The 13,287-nt window shown below is 46.0% G+C and overlaps 1 protein-coding gene across 2 annotated transcripts in view; it reads right to left on the bottom strand.

Annotated features, from left to right (window-relative positions):
• Window positions 1-13,287, bottom strand: part of LOC129051290 (tensin-3-like) — a 157,757-nt gene that overhangs the window by 24,534 nt on the left and 119,936 nt on the right. For both annotated transcript variants that reach the window (XM_063718488.1, XM_063718487.1), the window contains 2 exons: window positions 9,958-10,022; window positions 5,690-5,773 (listed from right to left, as the gene is read on the bottom strand). In XM_063718488.1, coding sequence (XP_063574558.1) covers window positions 5,690-5,773; window positions 9,958-10,022 — 149 coding nt within the window. The remainder of the gene's footprint in view (window positions 1-5,689; window positions 5,774-9,957; window positions 10,023-13,287) is intronic.

Raw genomic sequence — 13,287 nt, 5'->3', positions numbered from 1 at the left:
TGTGGCATTAAAGGTAGATATAAATGAATCAATTGTAGGGTATCAGATGCTCTCTGAAGACCATCCCAACAGCCTTATCCAAAATAAAATGTTCCTACTTAGTCAACACAGTTTTCAGAGCTGGAAAGAGTAGAAACCAGTTACTTTATAAAAACAGCTCCATTATTTTCCCATTGCTATCTTTTCTTTCTTTTTAGGCAATAACTCCCTGGAGATGATGTTTTCCATGCTTCTTCTCAAACCAGTGAGCACATTTTAAAAACTAAAGGATTGTTTTTAACTTGTAAGCAAACGAACATAAAAGCAGCTTGAAATTTTCAGTTGTCCCTTGCATTATTCACAGTCACTTCTAACAGCAAAAACTTCCATTTGGAATCTCCATAAATCTCCCTAAACATTTGAGTTGCAGTAGACGTAAGCTTAAATCTGTCTGAAAAGTGGGTGCATAAAAATCAGCATTCAAATGTTACTTTTCCAAGCAACAGGAACCATCATCACAGGACATCTTTCCCAACAGCTTACTCATTCTACATTCCTAGCACTCACAGAGTCAGCCATGGCTGCAGGGGCAGCACCAACCGGCCAGGAAAGGTGAGCTGGGCCACCTGTTGGTGTCAGCCAAGACTGGGCTGTTTCTTAACATTCTGCTGAGCATTCCCTTCCCTCTCATATAATGGGGAGAATAATGAGACCTACACATTGGAATTGCTGCAAAGATGAGTCAGTTGCATGGACATAAGGGTCAGAGTAGACCACAACACATCTGCCACAGCCTCTGCTCTCCTGAGGTATGCTGCCAGAGTGTAGGTGGCTTGGTCCACAGAGTTGGTGACTCAGAGGGGATGTCCGGGCCCAGGCAAAGTGTGTGGCTCCCTGAGGAATGGTCACCCTTTTTCCGCAGGCTGTGGGCAGCAAGGAGGACGTGCAGGGAAGGGCCACAGGGGCATGAAGTAAAATAGCCTTTGCAAAAATTTTAACAGTGAGAGAATATGACAGTGAAAGAGATCTAATGTAACCAACTCCCATCTTGCCTTTAACCTCCTAGCTGCCCTTGGCTATTCCTGGGCTTGGACCAAACTAACTTTAGGAGAAAGTGAAGTTTATAGTTTAAGTGATAATAGCCCAGAACTAAACCACCTTTGTAAAACTAATGCAAGACTACCACATTGGGAGGATGAACGCAGCTTGAATTCTGCCCAGGTATAGACTTAAAAGATTACTCTGGGGATCACAAGATTTGCAGCTTCCTCAATTACTGCTAGAGAGAACATCACCATTGTAGAACCTAAGATTGGCCTTTTGAGATGTCTATTCAGGCTTTTGCATTTCTGACAACTGACAGCTCTACCTGACCTGCCAACTGTTCTCTGGCAACCCACCCAGAAGCGGACTCAGAGGCAAGAGGGCCATTTTCCCCTATGATTGCACCCCCAACCACTTAGCAGCACCCATTCCCTAGCCACCCTCTTCTCCCCAAAATACCTTTGAAAAACCCTAGCCTCCAAATTTTCCAGGGGGCTGATTTGGGTAGTAATAAAACTCTGGTCTCCTGTTCAGCCAGCTCTGCATGAATTAAACTCTTTCTCTACTGCAATTCCCGTCTTGGTAAATCGGTTCTATCTGGGCACTGAATAATGAACCCATTTGTCGGTTACAGAGACTACCTGAGGAGCCTCATCCTTTAGAGAATGTGGAAAACTACTCCCTTTGTATCTTTAAAGTATTCTTTCAGGCACCTGAGGTACTGTGTCAAAAATGACAGAAATATCAAAAATCAAATAATGCCATTTTTACATGTAGTTAGACAGGCATGAGCAGGGCAGCAGTGGGCTCTTTCTGCACCCACTAGGAGAATGTCGGGTAATGGTTCGGCAATTATCACATTGCCTCTCTGAAAGTGATACACTGGCAGCCGGTGCCAGGAGGAGGCCATTTCCTGATGGTCCACGCCTATTGCACTGTTAATTGAATGCAGGCCCCAGGGAGACACAACTTCTCAGGCACGTGCATTAACAGAAAAAAATGGCAGAGTATGACCTTCTCAGGGTACACCACCAGAAAAGGGAAGAAACCCTCAGATAGGCATGCGTACAACTTCCTAAACATACTGCATGTGCTCACTTCCCAAGCAAAAGGTGGGCACTATGCATGCGGGCAGCCCCCTCTAAGGGAAGAATCATGGGAAAGGGGCACAAGACATGGGAAGTGGGCCAGCCTATGAAGTCTAGACCAAGGGTAAACACCACACTTGACCTTCATGTGCCCACTTGGGTCTCTTCTAAGCGTACTTTCCTTTCTTTCTTGTTCTAAAGCCTTATAAAATAAACTTCCACTCCAGCTCTGAAACTTGTCTCTGTCCCTTTTTCTGCCTTATGCCCCTCAGTCAAATTCTTTCTTCTGAGCAGGCAAGAATTGAGGTTGCTGCAGACCTCAATTATGGATTCACTGCTGGTAACTCGGATACCTTCCACCAGTAACACTATATAGGATAATTTCTAGGACATCCTGATTTCTGCATGCCAAGACATTTGTTTGGTCTGTCTTCCCTTTACCTCAAAGGGACACCCAAATGTGCATAGACAACATGACTGATGGCCTTAGGTCTGACTCCCATGTGGGGCCTCCCAGGGTCACCTTGGTAGACAACACGCAGGAGAGATCAGCTCCCCAAAGAAACAACTGGCTACCTGTGATTTTCCCCATTAACTCAGTGATGGGGCCAAGAAACATGTGCTGCTGTCTCAACTCTCTCAGAAAGAAAGGAAAGGCGGAAAAGAAAAGAGATGTCAGAAACGTTAATAATTTTAATATTTTTCCATGATGCTGATAATAAACCAAAACTATACCCGGATTTTTGGGGGGTAGGAGGAGACAGGGTCTAGCTCTGTCATCCAGGCTGGCATGCAGTGGGGCAATTACAGCTCACTGTAACCTCCAACTCCTGGGCTCAAGGGATCCTCCCACCTCAGCTTCCAGAGTAGCTGGGACTACAGGTGTGTGCCATCATATCCAGCTAATTTTTTTTTTTTTCTGATAGAGATGGGGTCTTCCTGTGTTGCTAAGGCAGGTCTCAAACTCCTAGGCTCAAGGGATTGTCCTGTCTCAGCCTCCCAAAGAATCGGGATTACAGGCTAGAGTCACTGTGCCACACCCAGTATTTCTTTTTAACTACTTCTCAAAGAGGAAGGCTTCCAAGTTTAGGGAAGGAAGTTCAGGGGTGCCTCAGTAACACAGTGGTGGTCATGAGCACCAACAGGAGGCCACACCGGGGTGTCAACAAGCTGCTTCTCATGATTTGCTGAAGACAAGGAAGGTATAAAAACAGAAAACTTACATGGGCACGTGTAAGTTTTATGGGTCAGCTCCACGGGCCAACTGCTCCATGGTGTTTTAGTGTAACAAACAAGGTAACAAAGATTGACCTCCCATCAGAGTTGCTGTTGAGACTTCTGAGCTTCCCAGTCACAAATTCCTTGCTAATTAATTATTCTCAAGAGTGATTATTAACGAGTTTGACTTTAAAATGATTTCTTGAGCTCAGTCCTAAAACAGCCTGCAGCGCACCCATCCCACTTCCCAGGCCATTCAGGACAACAGAGAAACCTCCCATCACAGAGCCTATTCCCATACAAGCTGTCCTCACACGTTCTTCTGGTCTCAAACTTTCCTCCAGATCTATCTTATGCATTCATTCGTTTACATGCTCGATTACCATTTGGTGAGCATCTTTTCATGGAGGCTCTGGTCAAGATAAAAAGAAAAGAGCAAGGAATAAGGGGCATTTCCCTAATCTCAGGAGCAGAGGGATTAACCATGGTATGTAAAATTGAATCCAGCAAACATTAAACAATGCAAATGCTCTGGCTTCAAATGTGTAACGACGGGAAGGATGCATGAAATCCCTGGGCATGGGAACGTGAGAAGAGCAGGGCACGGTGGCTCACACCTGCAATCCCAGCATTTTGGGAAGCCACAGCAGAAGGATTATTCAAGCTCAGGGGTTCAAGACCAGCCTGGGCAACACAGTGAGACACTGTCTCCACAAAAATTTTTAAATTAGCTGAGCATGGTGATGTGTGCCTATAGTCTCAGCTACTCAAGAGGCTGAGGTGGGAGGATTGCTTGAGCCCAGGAGGTTGAGGCTGCTGTGAGCCAAGATTGCACCACTGCACTACAGCCTGGGTGACAGAGCAAGGCTCTGTTTCAAAAAAAGAAAAAAAAGAAAATGAGGAGATATTTTCTCCCTTTACCCATATTCTTTTAATGTTATAAACAAGCTGCTGGTGCTGTAAGAAATAAGAACAAAAAAAAAGGAAAGACGACAGCTGGACTTCCTGTGTGCCAAGCATTCTGCATGAGTTACTCCCTATTTACACCTCATTTTCCATGCAGGAGGTCATATGAATGTCACAATTTTGGAAACTGTTCAACAAAGAAATAACATTTAATGGTTCCAAAAAAAAACCACAAGTGACTGTTTAACTAAAATATTTTATAAAATGCTAGGTTTTCTGAAAAAAAATATGCTAGGTTTTCTGCACGCAACTTGCATTGCATGTGGGCCCTGTTGCTGACCACGGTCCCACACCCTAGCCCATGTTCCTCCAACACATCCGGTTTCAAGAGAAACAGAGCCATGCCATTGGAAATAGCAAGACAAAAGGAAAAGGTGCCTCTGGTGATGCTTGAAATCCCTTTCTGCCCGTCTACCCCCATGTCTGCTGACATAGCCCTCAGTTGCACTGGAGAAAACATACAAGGCATCAAAACTTGCATACACAAGGTCGGGTGTGCAACTACCTGTCTCCAAAACGGAACACCATTTGGCAATCACCTTGGCAATTCTCCTACAAATTCCCTACTGTGGGCTTTGAAATATGCCATGGAGCTACCTGGTCAGCTCTAGGTGTCACCATCTGTGGAGGAAGTGCACCTGGATGGGGAGCCAGCTGTGGGTCCTTCTCACTGCCTCTCAGCCAGCCCTGCTCAGGTTCTTGACCTCAGCCTGCTGGGGCTGGTAGCAAAAGGAGAAAGTTCTGCACCCCACCATGGCTATTCCCCACCACTTACTGAGCACATTCCAGGGGCCATGCCCAGAAGTAGAGAAGGGAGAGATGGGCAGCATGACAGAAAAATACTCCGTGGCCTCAGGGAACTGATGAGCTACAAGAATTGGCCAAGTGCAACTGCTAATGTGTTTGTGTAAGTAAAGTTTTATTGGAATATAGCCACATTTCCTGATTTCCATATTGCCCAGGGCTGCTTTCATGTTAGAACAGTTGCGATAAAGATCCTGCAGCCTGCAAAGCCTAAAATATCCACTCTCTAGTCTGTTGCAGAGAGAGTTCACTGACCCCTGGTCTAGCCAATAGAACCAAGTTCCAACATAATAATGGAAATCAAAACACACTCACTGCAAGAGAGGAAAATGCCAACTGGAGCAAGTCCTCCCTCTACCTGTCAGTGCAAGCCAGCAGCATAGGGGGCTCTCTCTCACCACAGACACACAGGATGGCTAGGTCCTTAACCTCCGGGAGGGACAAGCCTCCCCACCACCTTCACAGTCTTTGGCATGACCCAAGAATACCATTTAGGCATTGGGACAGAAGAGATGCCTCTTCTGTTTTCACATTTTTATATGTAAAATTTCATTCACCTCTTCACTCTGGCTTTGGGGATGTATACATACCGTTTTTGGGAAGGCTGCATTAAAGCTGAAACTTTGTCATCATAAAACTTCTTCATTGCAATCCTGTCAAGGGCCTGGTCGGCGCTGGAGGGGAACGAGAGAGAGAGAGAGATAACTCAATGGAGCTCACACCACGTGGGTGCGTGATGGGGGATGTGTCTCATGGCTGTTGAAAGTGACCAGCTCCCACAGGGGGCTTCACCCTTTGCTGCACCTGTGCACACCCAATCCACCTGTCTCCTGTTAGACTTCATTTCCCCTGCAGGAATATACTGTGCTCAAAGTGGGAGCCATAGTGCAGGGTCAGAATTCTCATCTGAAATAACAGCTCCTTATCTAAAGATATGATTCTTAAGAGTGCTGAATACCCAGCTTGCAGAAGAACCAACTGAGGCATCTCAGCAGGCAAGTGGTAGGGCTGGTGTCCAAAACTGTCCCTTGGCCACCCTACGTCCTAAATAAAGACCATTTTAAGTGGGTTCTGTGCAAGACAAGCAGGCAGACTCAAGTCTCAGGACCACAAGGATGCAGGGAGCAACCCAGGGCAGGAGAGTCAACGGACCCCCCCATGAAGTCCCAAGAGGCACCCTCAAGACACAAGTGGGCCAGCCTGTGCCCCACCAGTATGTCACTCCCAGGACTGGGCTTGAGAACACTGCAGGGCACCGGGGTTGGAAATGTATCTGAGGCCTCAGGGCTGCAGCATTGTTTTTGAAGTGATTGAAAGTAACCCTGCTTTTCAACAATATAGTTGACCTTCAATGCCAGGTCCACAGTGCTCACAGTTAGTGTCTGACAGAAACTTCCAGAAATCTCACAGCAGGGCATTCGTGGGATTTCTTGATATGACTTCAGCACAAATCCTGGAATATGAGTGCAGTGTCTTAACAATTCCAACTCATTTGGGCCAAATGCTTCCTTAAAACCCTGATAGGCCGGGTGTGGTGGCTCACACCTGTAATCCCAGCACTTTGGGAGGCCAAGGCAGGCGGATCACCTGAGGTCAGGAGTTCAAGACCAGCCTGGTCAACAGGGTGAAATCCTGGCTCTACCGAAAATAAAAATTACCGGGGCATGATGGTGGGTGCCTATAATCCCAGCTACTTGGGAGGCTGAGGTGGGAGAATCACTTGAACCCGGGAGGCGGAGGTTGTAGTGAGCAGAGATCACACCATTGCACTCCAGCCTGGGTGACAGAGTGAGATTCCATCTCAAAACAACAACAACAACAACAACAACACCTGATAAAGTGGGCCCCTTACTTAGAAAAACGTGTCTGTGCCCCTCTAGAAAAATGACGTACATAAGCACTGTGGACTTCATACAAATACCGGTAGAGAGACAGGCAGGAGGAGAAAGAAACATACTCAAAAGTAAGTTGAGTGTGATTTGACTTTCACAGAATGCTATAAAATGGACAACTTGCTACGTGCATTTACTAGGCAAGGGGCTGTGCTGGTGGCGCAGTTACAAACAGAAGGGCCCACTTTAGCACCGAGTCCATCACATACTGAGCAGGAGAATGCAGCTCCATAGCCTCCCAGTGACTTTTAAGCATTCCTTTTTCTGAAATTTACTTGTTTTATTAAATGCTGAGAATACATTTTGACCAATGCTTATTTTCCATAGTAATATTAGTAGTAGTAATAATATTAGTACTGGTTTTGTCTTTATAACTCTTATTTTTATGGTGTTGATACAAGAATGTTCTTCTTCTCTGGTGACTTGAAGTTTCTGTTTTCTTCTGTTTGCAGTTTGTGATAAAGATCTCAAACATGTGCTTGTGCTATCTGGGATTACTCTACTTCTGAAATATAATCTAAGAGGGAACATTGTAGAAATGATCAAAGATGTTTGTATAAGAATGTGTTCATCATGGCAAGCTTTGCAGTAGAAAACAACTGGAAGCAACCTTAATTACCAAAAAAAAAAAACAAAAAAAAAAAACAAAAAAAAACACTTGGGAGGCCAAGGTGGGCAAATCGCAAGGTCAGGAGTTCAAGACCAGCCTGGCCAACATGGTGAAACTACGTCTCTACTAAAAATACAAAAAATTAGCTGGGCATAGTGGCGGGTGCCAGTAATCCCAGCTACTTGAGAGGCTGAGGCAGGAGAATCACTTGAACCTGGGAGGTGGAGGTTACAGCGAGCCAAGATCACGCCATTGCACTCCAGCCCCGGTGACAGAGTGAGACTTCGTCTTAAACACACACACACACACACACACACACACACACACAAAACTGACAAAACTGGAAGCAACTTGGATAGGCAAAATCAACAAATGCTTAAATACATAACATATCCGTTGAATAAAGTGCTATGCTGCCACTGAAATGATGTCGGGAAACGATGCGTATAAAATGATATTAATGTAGAAAAGCAAGTCACAAAGAGCATGTGGTATCAGCCCATTTAATTGAAAGGCACTTAATACTATTACTCCTACTAATCACAGCAGCGTTAATGGTAGCCAATACCTGAGTACTGATGCTGTTCTAAGTGCTTTTTGTGTAACATATGTTGAACTGTCACAACATTCCGGGAAGTAGGACTACCATCATTTTCCAGGTAAGGATGCTGAGGCTTAGAGAGATTCATGTAAATTGCCTGACACATGCAGATGAAATACATATTGACTACTGAGAGAAAACAGAATTTGTAGCAAGAGGTCAAAGGTGTGTTTTTAGCCCTAAGACATCTACCCTTCCCAAAAAATCCAGGACTACCCACAGTGCATGGAACTTCGGTTCAGGCAGTACTACTTTGCTGGGGATAGAAATGCTCAGTTGCAGCTGGGCGTGATGGCTCACACCTGTAATCCCAGCACTTTGGCAGGCCGAGGCGAATAATCACCTGAGGTCAGGAGTTCAAGACCAGCCTGGCCAACATGGTGAAACCCTGTCTCTACTAAAAATACAAAAAATTAGCTGGGCATGGTGGCACACACCTATAATCCCAGCTACTCAGGAGGCTGAGGCAGGAGAATCACTTGAACCCGGGAAGCGGAGGTTGCAGTGAGCCAAGATTGCACCACTGCACTCCAACCTGGGCAACGGAGCAAGAGTCTGTCAAAAAAAAACAAAAACAAAAACAGAAGTGCTCAGGCTCAGGTGGTCTCTGTCCAGAACCAGCCAGGCTATGTTTAGTTACCAACCAAATGTCTTTGGCATCATTGAGGGATGGATGTGCCCAGGAATCTCGATTTTCCTGGCACACACACACACCGATGATTATTCTCACCAAGAGGGTATCTGATTTTCACTTGGGGGTTGGTTTCCTCCCTGGCAGACACCAACTCCCCAGTTGGTTTCCAGAGAAAACATTCAGAAAGTCAAATTTCACTCCTTGGTGCTAGAAAGGAAAAGGTTTATCGGCTGATATGAATAGGCTTCTATTTCCTCAGAATGGAAAGCTCAGGCTTTACAAAGAGGCCATGGAGAAGACAGGGCAGATGCAAATGCAGACCCCATAAATAATGATATTTTCTGCATTGCATTTCAGCGAGAGTGAAGATCTGCACTCTGGGAAGGGCTCAGGTGTACACCACAGCTGCCCAAGGCCAGGAGGATGGGCATAGGGCTGAGGTCCTTGTGGCCCTGCCGTGTTTGTGTCATGTCTGGCTAAGGGGACCCAAGTGGCACCTCCAAAGTCTCCATGATTACAGTTCCATCTTATGGAAACCAGCCCAGACCTGGCTCTCCACTCCTAGGCTGTGGGATCATGAGCAAGCTGCCTGGCTCCTCTGAGCCTCACCTCCCTCATCCATGCAATGGGAATGATACTAACTGCCTCATGGGTTAGTTAGGAGAATTCAGGGAGAAAAGGAAAATATTCAGTATACTTCCCAGAGGCCCAGTGCCTGCAAAAGAGGTGGCTGTCACCATCATTATATACAAGGTATGAGCTGATTTAGTGAGACCACTCTGTTCTTTTCATAATCGTGACTTTTATCTCTGTTATTTTTTATTAGAGAATTCTCTATTAAAGAACAAGGGACAGTGGGGCCACTTATTTTTTTAATGCCTCCATGGAAGTACTTAGAATCAATCATACACAGTCACCCAACCTGGAAAATGCCACTTTCACAAGTGTAAACGCTTAACTGGAAACTGGGTTTCCAGGCACTGACCACCCCAGCACTGGGGGATGGGAAACACAGGTCAGCCAAGCCCTTGGTATCCAGAACAGCTCCTGCGCAGACAGCCTTCAGCCCCATGCAGGCTCAGCTTTTAGCACCTGAAGACAGCGAGCTGACATCATCCTACCTGGCTGAGATGTTGGTGAAATGCATGTAGGATGATATGACCACTCCTATGCATCCTTTCCCGCCCTGCAGGAGACAAAAGATCAGCTGATTTTCTCTGAAATCCCACAGCAGAGATGTAATTAGAACAGGAAAAGACTCACTAGTGGACAAAATAATAGAGAGCCTGCCTTGGAGGTAAGGCCAGCATTACCCACAGCCTTCCTGTCTGGGAAAGTCAGTACCCAGTGCAACTGGAGTCTCTGCAACAGGGAACCGAACCTGCATGCTGGGTGCAAACAGTAAGAGCGGGTGCTAACTGGAGCAGCCGTAGAAGCCCAGGAGGGCAGACCAACACAGCAGCTGCCTGTCATTTTACCCAATTAGGCTGGAAGAAACTGTGCCAGGAGCTGCAGCAATTAGCATGACTTAATTATCCAGGTCAGACAGAAGTGAACGCCTGCCTGCTAACGGGCTGACAACGATCAGGGCTGCAAACACAGCTCAGCATGATGGGACACAGATTCCAGCTCACTGGCAGCACTGCCAGCACCTGAGTTCCACGTACACCCCCGTAGCCCGCCCTCACTACACATAGAGGAACCATTGTCCCAGGCAGAAGTTCTGGAAAAGGACCCACTCAAACCATAACCACAGACACCAACAGCCCAGCCCACAGACCAGCAACACCAGCAGGAGAAGCAGAAAGTATTGGACAGGCCACCCTCACCCAGGGCCATAGAGTGCCACCTTCTAGAAGAACATACTCTTACAACCTACAACAGCAGATTGCAAACCACAGCCCAGGAGCTACTTCTGCCCATTACCTACTTTCCCACAACTTGTGAGCTAAGAGTAGTTTTACATTTTCTAACTATTAAGAAAAAATTTTGAAAAGAGAAGATTCCACGCCATGTGAAAAGTTCAGATTTCAGTTGTCCATATACAAAGTTTGACTAGAACATGGCCATTCCCATCTGTTCACCTACATCCAGGGCTGCTTTCACTCTCTCTGCAGGGGTAGGTTTGAGTATTTGCAGCAAGACCACGGGGACTGAAAAGCGTAAAATACAATCTGGCTCTTTTTTTTTTTTTTTTTGGAGACGGAGTCTCACGCTTTGTCGCCCAGGCTGGAGTGCAGTGGCACAATCTCGGCTCACTGTAAGCTCCGCCTCCCAGGTTCACGCCATTCTCCTGCCTCAGCTTCCCAGGTAGCTGAGACTACAGGCGCCCGCCACCACGCCCGGCTAATTTTTTGTGTTTTTAGTAGAGACGGGGTTTCACCATGTTAGCCAGGATGGTCTCGATCTCCTGACCTCGTGATCCACCCGCCTCAGCCTCCCAAAGTGCTGGGATTACAGGCGTGAGCCACCGCGCCCGGCCTAATCTGGCTGTTTTTAAAAATATTTGCCAACCCCTTATCTGGAATCATATAAAGCCAAAAAGGCAGGGCCTCTAATATGTAGCTCCCTAACTTCTTGAGAAGAAACTACTGATCAAATTCAAGTCACAATTCTGATAAGCCCAGTCACACATGAATGTCACCCAGGAGCATCCTCTCTGTCAGTGAAAGTCAAGAGCATGCCTTATAGGTACTCAATGCGGGCACTTGATACACTCTTTGCAGCTGAATCCTGGCACGTGCAAATTATTAACAGTATGGCTACTAGTATGCCTCTTGCATAAAACTGTATTTGACAGCAATTCACCTACAAAGAAACAACACTTCAGCCAAAACAGGCACACATGGCGGTAACATTTACCCCATTACCAATCGCTTTTGTGGCACTATTTATGGATATATAAAGCAAGTATTTTTTTTCTTTTTTTTTTTTTTTTTGAGACAGAGTTTCGCTTTTGTTGCCCAGGCTGGAGTGCAATGGAACGATCTCGACTCACGGCAACCTCCGCCTCCCAAGTTCAAGTGATTATCCTGCCTCAGCCTCCCAAGTAGCTGGAATTACAGGCATGCATCACCATGCCCGGCTAATTTTTTGTATTTTTAATAGAGACAGGGTTGTTCCATGTTGATCAGGCTGATCTCGAACTCCCGATGTCAGATGATCCCCCCACCTTGGCCTCCCAAAGTGCTGGGATTACAGGCATGAGCCACTGCGCCCGGCCTATAAAGCAAATATTAAAAGATCTGAAGGGACAGATAGAAATGCCACAACCGTAGGGGACTTCAGTACCGCATTTTCAACAATGGACAGATCACCTAAACCAATAAGAAAACAGGGTACTCAACCTGCACTTTAGACCAAACAGACCTTACAGACATATACAGAACACTGCATCAGAATATGCATTCTTCTGAAGTGCACACAGAAGGTTCTCCAGGATAGATGGCACGTTAGGCCACAAAACAAACCTTAACGAATTTAAGGAGACTGAAATCATATCCAGTATCTTTTCTTTTTTTCTTTTTTTTTTTTTAATGGAGTCTCCCTCTGTCGTCCAGGCTAGAGTGCAGTGGCAAGATCTCAGCTCACTACAACCTCCACCGCCTGGGTTCAAGCGATTCTCGTGCCTCAGCCTCCCGAGTAGCTGGGAATACAGGTGCATGCCACCACGCCCAGCTAATTTTTTTGCATTTTTAGTAGAGACGGGGTTTTACCATGTTGGCCAGGCTGGTCTCGAACTCCTGACCTCAGGTGATCTGCCCGCCTTGGCCTCCCAAAGTGCTGGGATTACAGGCATGAGCCACCGCGCCTGGCCTCAAGTATCATTTCTGACCACAGTGGTATGAAACCAGAAATCAATAACAGGAGGAATCTTGGAAAATTCACAAGTTTATGGAAATTAAACAACATACTCCTAAATAACTACTGGGTCAAAGAAAAAAGTCAGAAGAGAGGTTTAGAAATATCTTGGGAGAAACAAAAATTGAGACACAACACACCAAAAACTTATGGGATGCAGCAAAAGCAGTTGTAAGAGGAAAGTTTATGGCAATAAATGCCTATGTTAAAAGAAAAAACTCTCAAATAAAAAAACCTAATGTTAGGCCGGGAGCGGTGGCTCACGCCTGTAATCCCAGCACTTTGGGAGGCCGAGGTGGGTGGATCACGAGGTCAGGAGATCAAGATCATCCTGGCCAACATGGTGAAACCCCGTCTCTATTAAAAATACAAAAATTAGCTCATTGTGGTGGCACGTGCCTGTAATCCCAGCTACTAGGGAGGCTGAGGTAGGAGAATCACTTGAACCAGGGAGTTGGAGGTTGCAGTGAGCCGAGATCACGCCACTGCACTCCAGCCTGGTGACAGAGTGAGACTCTGTCTCAAAAAACAAAACAAAACAAAAAACCTAATGTTGCACCTGAAGGAACAAAGAACAAACTAAACCCCAA

This window comes from Pongo abelii, chromosome 19 (genome assembly GCF_028885655.2).
Source record: "Pongo abelii isolate AG06213 chromosome 19, NHGRI_mPonAbe1-v2.0_pri, whole genome shotgun sequence".
Taxonomy (NCBI): Eukaryota; Metazoa; Chordata; class Mammalia; order Primates; family Hominidae; genus Pongo; species Pongo abelii.
This window is presented reverse-complemented; position numbering and strand designations above follow the sequence as displayed.